Raw genomic sequence first — 9677 nt, 5'->3', positions numbered from 1 at the left:
AACAAAATTATTTTATATTTTAAGAATAATTATACTCTATTTTTTTTCATATAAAATATTGACACTATACTTTAAATTTGAATTTTATATGGGTATTATTTGTTCTAAATTAACCGTCGTATAAAATGGATAATTAAAATATTAATCTTTATATGTTGACCGCCAAAATATTGAGTTGAACTGTTGAAGTATATTCTTATTCTTCTTTTACTATTTCCGAGAAACAACGATATAGGTGGTGCCGTCCCATGCTTTATCAACCATCTTTGTAAGACGCATAACGGCATAGGTCCAAAATCCCTAACATTTAACCCATATTTTCCTTTTCGTTTTCCTTTCCTTTTCATTGTTGTATTCCTTTGTAGCCATTGACCACCCTCCTTTTTATTTTATTTTCATTCTCCTCATATTTTATTTTCATTGACCACCCTCCTTTTTATAAAAAAAAATATAAGTAATGTGATTAAGTAATGAAAGTAAAATTACATTATTTATTTAGAATGAAAGTTATCGTTTTTGTCCCCAATGTTTTCGTCCTATTAAAGTCCTCAACGTTTTAAAATCGTCTCAATTTTGTCCCGCCGTCAATTCTATTAATGGATCCCTAACGGCAGGACAACATTGAGTCAATTTTGAAACGTTAGGAATTTAAATAGGACGATTGAAACGTTAAGAACAACTTTGGGACTTACCCCAAACGTTAGGGACAAAAACGATACTTTACTCATAATTAAAATAATTGATTGATAATTTACATAGAAAATAACTTCTCAACTGAAATAATATTGTTATAAACGAATTAATTTTGATATACTATTTTTAAAAATTGTAAATCTTTTAAGTAATAAAAAAAATAACAAAGAAAAATCCTTAGACAACTACTGTTCTATATAGTATTGATGTGAATATTAATATGATATCAACCTACCAAGTTGTCATTTTTCTCTCTCCTTGTTTTCTTTTCTTCTCTGTGATCCGTGAAGAAGAAGAGGAAGAAGACGAAGATGAACGTGGATCTGGAGTCGCTGGCGGAGGCCACTTCCGGTGCCATTGGATCACTCTTGAGCACCACCATCCTCTACCCTCTCGACACCTGCAAGACCAAGTATCAAGCTGAGGCTCGTTCCCATGGCCGCCAAAGATACAAGTAAACATCCAACTACCCCATCTCTCTCTCTCTCATTGTTATTATTATCTTTGCGGCGATAATTCCCCCACTTTTGATCCCTTTCATTCATAATTCAATCTTTGTTCTCGATTCTCAATTCTCTTGTTAATATCGCTTGAATTTTATCCAGTGCTTCAACGCTCTGAACTGATCATGCGGAGAAGAACGTCGAATCAATTCATTTTTTTTATGTAACCTAGAATTGTTATTATTGTTGTTGTTATTATTATTAATATTGAGTATTTGTGTTATAGTTTTTTATCTATTGTGAGACCAGCTACCTGCATAATTGCCCTTCTTTTTTAGTTTCATGTATTTCTTGCTATGTATTAGTATCCCATTTTTCTCATGTGGTATTCAAGAATATATGGTACTTTCTTTGGGAACTTGAAAGGTGCAACTTTATATATGATCAAGTTTTATCGTTCAAAATGTTGGAATGATTCTAGTTTCGTTTATTTTGGCCCCTTTTTGCATTACAGAAGGTCCGAATTAGAGGTAGGGCTTTTGAGCTTTGATATAAATGTCCCATAATTCATATTACCTCCTTTAAAAAGGGGTCAATTTGTACAAAGTTGTGTGTTAAAAATAATGTATCTAAACATATTACTTTGTCCAAATTGATAGTTTAGTAGTTGTTGTTTTCCCTAATGGGATGGAGTACAAAAAGAATGGCGCTGGGTGTGCTTTTTGAAAAACATTAATTGGTTGTCTGCATAGTCTTAATTTTAAATTTAAGCTTCTAGAATGTATATAAGCACCAATCTGGATCAACATTAATCATTAAGAAATGAAGTGACAAAATTAGTAGAGAGATTGAATTGAGGAAAAGTGTGTTATAAAGATCAAATTTTTGTATTCTTGCTGAATATGCAGGGTTAATTAACAAATAATGTATGTATCTGGTGGGAGGAGATTTTTTTATTATTATATATTTGTAATTTCATTTAATTTGCTTTTAATTCTTCAGGAATCTCTCTGATGTGTTATTGGAGGCAATAGCAAATCGCCAGGTGCTTTCGCTTTACCAGGGCCTCGGAACAAAGAATCTCCAGTCCTTCATTTCACAGTTTGTCTACTTCTATGGTTATAGCTACTTTAAAAGAATGTATCTGGAAAAGAGTGGATACAAGTCTATCGGAACAAGAGCAAACTTGCTAATTGCTGCTGCTGCTGGGGCTTGCACAGCTGTTGTGACTCAGGTGAGGCAGCATTAACTCTTCCAAGTATCTATACCAAATTATTAGTATGTGTGTATTGCTGTCTGAGCTATGATGAAGTTGTGATTCACATCTTTTATGGTTAGGGTGTCATGGTATATGATTGGAATATAGAACCCAAAGGAGAGGATCTAATGCAACTTTAGAATAAAATAATTTCCATCATTTTGTTACAGGGGAATAAAAATCATGTTATTCTATTAAGCTTGTGATACTTATATGGGTGTCTACTCTATTATATGTTACAATCTATAACACATTATTTTCTGTTTTTGCATGATTTATATGGTAACTTATTAAGTTTAATACAAGAGAATCTCATTGATGACTATGTAGCCCCTGGATACAGCTTCTTCAAGGATGCAGACAAGTGACTTTGGAAAGTCTAAAGGGCTATTGCACACCCTTACCGAAGGCACCTGGAGTGATGCTTTCGATGGCCTCAGCATTTCCTTGTTACTGACCTCTAATCCTGCAATTCAGGTAAAGTAATCTGCAGTCTGTGCATGTTCTTTCTGTTAAGTTACATTTCAGTTAGAAATCACTCTTGAGACAGAAATAGCTTAATGTGTAATTATCATATCCTTCAGTATACAGTGTTTGACCAGCTGAAACAACGAGCACTGAAGAATAAACAAAACAAAGATGATAAAGCATCCCTTTCTGCATTTATGGCGTTTGTTTTGGGTGCGATTTCCAAGAGTGTGGCTACCTGTTTAACTTATCCGGCCATCAGGTATATAAAATTGTTCACTGCTACTTTTGTTTGGCTTGTGAACTTTGTTTCCTAGGACCGTTCTGAGCTCTTGTTTTTGCATATAGGTGCAAAGTCATCATTCAATCTGCAAACTCAGAGGAAGCAAACACCAAAAAAGAGATTAAGAAACAACAGAAAACAATCTCTGCAGTACTCTATGGAATTTGGAAAGCAGAGGGCATATTGGGATATTTCAAAGGATTGAAGGCTCAGATTTTAAAAACCGTTTTGAGCTCAGCACTCCTCCTAATGATCAAGGAAAAGATTTCTGCCACCACTTGGGTTCTTATACTTGCAATTAGAAGGTTTCTATTACTTCCTAGCCCTAGGGTAAAAAACTTGTAAGTTATAATAGCGGTTATTGGAGGAAGGAGCTTCAATCCATTGTGGATAGTGGATTACGGTTGGTGCAATGTCTACCGAAAGAGTCATTTTTCTGAAGCTGAGGCATCGAAAATGAATTATGACTTCTCATTGGTCCTCTTTCCATAGGTTTTGATATAGAATGACTACTCCAAGAAATTAAGGAAATACTGATAGAGTTAAGCAATGAAGAAACTCTTCAAGATAAATGCATTGTTAGTATTGATTTGTTTCATTTCTTGTTTTGGATTTGGCTAATGTATATGCTGTGAAACCTCGAATTAGAAGGGTGTTAGTTAAGAGTAGCTTAGGAGCTTTACAAATAAGCACCCTTTTTTTGTGTATGTACTCACATTTATTCCCTATTTATAACTTTTGAGTAAGTTTTCATAGTTTTCATGTGCGATAGATTTCATTTTAGTATGTTACTAAGTACCCATAGTTCTATGCCCCTTTTTTTCGAGTGAGTCTTTCACTCTCAAATGGAGCTACATATTGCATTGGTAAGTTTCTTTTGTTTTCATGCTTTCTTTCTGTTTCTTATTTTAGATGGATAACTTTTCCTACTCTCCAGTTTGTCACTCATTCTCCTGAAATTCATCGAGCTATCTTAATAAAATTAGGTTGCTTAGGATAAATTCTTAAACTGCATCTTCTTTTGTGTCCCTCTAGTGTGTCTGGTTACATGTTCTGTTTCTTCTTGTCATTGAATTTCAGCATTTATTTTTCACATGTAAGATGTTGGTTTAGATTTCATTTTGAATTACTTGATTGTTTCTGTGCGTCTTGTATCTAGTCTTGTTTGGATGTTTCATAAAGTCGTGCTAAACAAGCTGGTTTGGAAGGGTGTTCATCACGTTGTCCAAAACCAATGGCTGACATGAGTACTAGTGATGCAAATTTGATCTTTATTTTAGCTTTTGTAATATGATTGGACTATAGTGAACAATTGTAATATGGTGAATACTTGATGTTGTCTTATCTAACCTCTGAATCCATGTTTTGTTAAACCATGAAGGGACATGGCATCCAAATACAGAAGAAAATGGTACGCAATCATCCGCAACCTCCTTTCTATGGAAAAATATAGGTAAACAATGAAAATATTAAACAATGTAAATAATAGATATATCGGATGTTCATTTTACTAGTGTACGGTTGGTTATTTTAATATTAAAATTTAGAGGATTAATTTAGAGGTGTAATGTATTTTTATTTGATTAGTGGTTGTTTATATTGTTCAACAAAGTCATTGTCCCCTAACATTCCTCCCTTTCTATTTCTTCTTGCATGCACTTTCACCTTTGGCAAAATATTAGTGCTAGATACGTAATATATGCATCACTAGCAGAATTAATGACATGCAGCATTAGTATCAATAGTTCAATACTATGGAGGCCTATGAAAGCCCCAACAATTTATTGCAAGTCTGTAACACACTTTATTTACCGTTTGTGAAAGAAAAAGGTTCCAGGACCAATTAAAATACCTAACTAAACCTAACTTAAGTTGTTATCGGGTTTTAAATTTGTGTGCGCGCTCTTTTTTATCCATGTTGCTGCTGCATTTTCTTCTTCTTCACACCTATTGTTATTTCTTCTTTTCCTCCTCCTTTTTTCTCATCTTTCTCTTTCATTATCATCATTGTTGTCACCACCTCCTCCTACTCTTCCTCCTCCTCCTTTTTGCATTTGAATTTCTTCTTCTCATTCTCCTCCATCTTCATTATCATCGTCTTTATCATCATTGTTATCAATATCGTTATTGTCATCATCGTCGTCTTTTTCTTATACGTATAACAGTTCAAATCAAAATGCACCGAAATTCTTTAATGATGACGACACACAAATTCATTTTAAAACAAGCTCAGACCAAATGCATTTTATTTAAATCTAGAATGCACTGAAATTGAATCCAGAATGTACTGAAATTACTTAATGATAACTCAAAACTCCTCCTCTTCCTTCTTCTTCTTCATTATCATCATTTTTTTCTTTTTTTGTTCATCTTCTCCTTTTAATTTTTTCCTTCTCATGATTTTTTTTGTTTTACTCTCAACAAAAATAAAAAAACTCAAATAAAAAAAAAAGAAGAAACACATAATGTTACAAAATCAGTCGGAAGAAAAACACCTATATTTATTCAACTAAATAAGATTCCAATACAGTACAAATAAGTTCATTCAAATATAATATAAGAAGCAATTCTACTAAAAGAAAAAATAAGAAAGAAAAAAAAAAGAATAAAAAAAGAACAAAATATAGCATTAAAAAAAAGACAATTTTGTACTTTTATAGCAAAATTTTAGTGTCAAAACAAAGAAATTTATGTGTTATTATTAAGAAATTTTGGTGTTATTGTTCTGATAAATTTTGCATAACTCTTTTTTTTCCTCTTTATCTTCTGTTATTTCTTCTCCTTCTTTTTCATCTTTTTCTTATTATTATTTTATTTTTTCATAATTTTTTTTGTTTTATTCCCTTAAAAAGAATAACACAAAAAATGAAAAAAAAAAAAAACTGCAATATCACATGAGAAAAAGGAGAAGAAGAAGGAGAAACAAAAATAAAATGCAACACCAACACCAATAAAAAAGAGGAGGCGCATGAAAAAATATAAAAAAGAAACATGAAGAAGAATGACATAATTTTACGCACATGTTATGTAAATGAGTTTTATTGAATTTGAACTAACATAGTTGAATTTGATTGTCAAAAAGACTTAAATGTATAACGAGACTCTTATGAAATAGTTTATGGGCCTACGAAAGGCTCATGTGCTAGCTCGTAGCTTTAGGCGGTAGCTAATTAGCACCTAAGCAAACATATCCTAACATTGTTTCTGCGAGAGCTACTCAANCGTCTTACATGGATCATTACAAGTTTGCAACTAGACAACTCGATGAGTCAATTAAATTTGTTACCAAAAGTGTGCTATGTGGTTGACTTGACTTTAAATTTGTGCTTCTTTGGTGTTATTTTTTTTTCTTTAGTAAGAAAAGGGGCGATAAAAGCCCAAGAGATTACAAATTAGAAACATAAGAAGGCAACATAGCCACAATTGAGGCTTGGATAAATGACAGACTTACCTGTTTCATTGAGAGTTGAACGAGGGTTTGAGTCTTAAGTGAAGAATATAGAACTCATGTACTAACAGTAATAGTGTGTTGTGTAAGGCCAAAAAAAATAAAAAAATAAAAATAACATAGCCCTCTAAAACTAATTTGGATTGGTCGAATAGTTAGTTCAATCGTTCACTTAATTAAATATTGGGATTTGAATCCAACATTGTGTATGCAATAACCCATTATTGATCCACAACAAATTAGTCATTAAATTTAGTCATTAGATTGTCAAACTAAAATATATCGTGGAGAAAAAAATAGTCCCTCTAATATTGTCAGCAAGAATTATTCTTAAATAATTGGGAGGTTGATTTATAAACACAAACCCAAGTTGAATCTTCATGCCTTTCTTTGCATTTTTGGTTTATTTGTCAATGAAATTCATCGCATCTTTCAATTTCTTTAAACATAATTGACTCTCATCTAATATGATTATATCTTTTTGAAAAGTTTTTAAATATATCGGTATATCGATATTTTAATAAATTTTAACTGTTAATTTTAATTATATATTATATATATTTTTTATAATTAAGATCAATGATTAAAAATTATTAAAATACCAATATACCAATATACTTAAAAATTTTTCTACTTTTTTTGCTAGCAACAAAGAAATACATAATACCCAGTTAATTTTACGTTACTAAATACTAATATACATTAATAGAAAAGAAAAAAACACATGCACACACACAAATACCAAAACTGATTATAAAAGACAGATAAATTTGTCTCTATTTAATAAATCTGACCCATCGTCAATTGAGCATTGACATTTGACCAAGGTTCTGAAAATCGGACAGGTCATCAAACCGTTCTAGTCATTGGTTTATTAATTTATTGGTCTAATCGGTTTAACTGGTAGTTCAACCGAAAACCGTTTTAAAATAAAATAATATATAAATTATAAATAAACATCCTAAAATATCTTTCAAATTTAAAACACACAAAAAATCATCAACCAAAAAGGATTTCAGATTAACCAGATTAACTTTGTGATAAAGTACCAGAAATTTAATGGATTTCAGATTAATAACATTTATTTTTTCATCTTTACAGATGATATTAAATTCCGTATACATATACTATATATGGGTTTATTTTTTATTTTTTGGACCGAGTATTAGAAGCATTAATTATCACACACTGCACTTTCAAGTTTTAATTCGTCTACCAATTAGCAGTGATTTTCTAATAATAAAGTCAAAAACCAATTAGTTGTTTTTGGTCTTTCATCATGTATGTATATTAATTAACAGGGACAAAGCAAGGTTCTGAATAACAAAATTGTTAGCACAAAAATTAATAAAGATTAATAAAGATAAACATAAGATTGATTATAATGAACAAGTAATAGTTTCACAATTTTAACATGGCCTGAAGTGATCTTAGTGGATGATCATGAACAAACTCTACTAAAAAAAAGGATGAAAACCAAAAAGAAAGGAAAATTTGGAATGCTAGAACACTGTAATTGCTATTTAGAAAATCAATATAGTAACAATGTTATTGAGTTTGCACATATATGTTCAAGACTCATCCCAAAACTCCTTTTTAACAAAACTAATCTCAATTGATATACCAGATATATATTTCCTATAACTAATAGAACTTAATTTTACTAAGTAATTTCACTATCTTTTGTACCCTTTGTCAAGTATAAATTAACTAATTTAGTTAATACACAGCTCTAAACACAGCAAGTAATCTGCTTCATACACTCTTCAATAACAGTGAACTATGCTTCATAAACAACTCAAATTGTCAAAATTAGATTTCAAGAAATGCATAATTTATCAAGCATGGAAAAGCTAAGTTCTCAAATAAAATTTTAATTGAACACAGAATCACAACATAACAGAGCACAAAATACAGCAGAGTATATCACAACAGCATTGAGCAAAGCTAATCAATAATCAATATAATATCTGAACGAAAAATAAAAACAAAAAGAAAAACAAGCATTAGCAGTGAGTAGAGAAGCCATTGCCTTCTTTGATCTGAGCAGTCTGGGCAGAGTATGAGGAAAAGTGGTTGAGCGCGACGGACGACGGTGACCAGGCGACAAGCACGATGACAGACGGCGGCAGAAGCGTGGCTGAGCAGAGGTAGACCAGACGACGGACGTGGAAAACGAGGAAGAAGCTGTGATTGGTGAATGAGGAGAGGAGTTGGAGACTTGGATCACGACAACAACGACCAGACAAGGACAGAAGCTCCTGAGCGCGACGGACGGCGGCGGAAGCTATTGTAAGCTAGGGTTTCTTTTTGGGGGAAGATAACTTCGTTTAAGAGAGTGAGAGTTGAGAGGAATTGGAGTGAACAGAGGTTGGAGAGCTCAAGAACGACGATGGCGCGACGGACGGCGGCAGTGTCTCCTTCCTTGCAGCGGCGGTGGAGGCTACTGCTAGGGTTTTGTTTTTTGTTTGAGAGTGAGTTTGAGAGGAGGAGGAGACTGAACGCTGAATGCTTTCCCTTGTTGTTTTTATCCGAAACCCAAAATGGCACCGTTTCAGAAAAATCGGCCGGATCCCGGTTCGGTATGACCGACCGGTTCTCAACCAGTTCAACGGTTTTTAGACGGTTTTTAAATTAGCGGTTTTATAAGTTAAACTAAACCGTAATGAATCTCAGTTTGCGGTTCAACCGGTCAGACCGGCCGATCCGGTCCGATTTTCAGAACTTGCATTTGACACGGTGAGTAAATAATCCTACCCTACATATTATGTAAGTGTTTAGAATGGCATATGATGGTGGCATAATAATATGAAAAAATCTAATTAAAAATAAATTAAAAATATTAAAAAATGTTAAATATGTTGTGATAAGAATGGGATGTCGATGTCCATTTATTATGAGTGGCTCATATTCTTAAGAGAGAAGTACATTAAAGAAGCATTAAAAAAAGTTGAAAATATAAAGATGTTATACGTATATAAATAGGAGGCTAAAGTTTCAGAAGACACACACAATCAATAACAAAAATCTTCTCTCTCTTTTATACTGTTAATACTCTCTCTCTTTCTTTTATATTCGCTACTA

The 9677-nt window shown here is 32.4% G+C and overlaps 1 protein-coding gene across 1 annotated transcript; it reads left to right on the top strand.

Moving 5' to 3' along the window:
- Positions 908-3900, top strand: LOC107643571 (peroxisomal adenine nucleotide carrier 1). The gene is made up of 5 exons (XM_016347255.2): positions 908-1147; positions 2139-2370; positions 2725-2871; positions 2979-3124; positions 3211-3900. The coding sequence occupies exons 1-5, from the start codon at positions 1005-1007 to the stop codon at positions 3488-3490; spliced, it is 948 nt and encodes a 315-aa protein (XP_016202741.1). The 5' UTR covers positions 908-1004; the 3' UTR covers positions 3491-3900.

The sequence above is a fragment of the Arachis ipaensis genome, chromosome B05 (assembly GCF_000816755.2).
Source record: "Arachis ipaensis cultivar K30076 chromosome B05, Araip1.1, whole genome shotgun sequence".
Classification (NCBI taxonomy): Eukaryota; Viridiplantae; Streptophyta; class Magnoliopsida; order Fabales; family Fabaceae; genus Arachis; species Arachis ipaensis.
The sequence above is the reverse complement of the archived record's forward strand: the minus strand, read 5'-3'. Positions and strand labels throughout refer to the sequence as shown.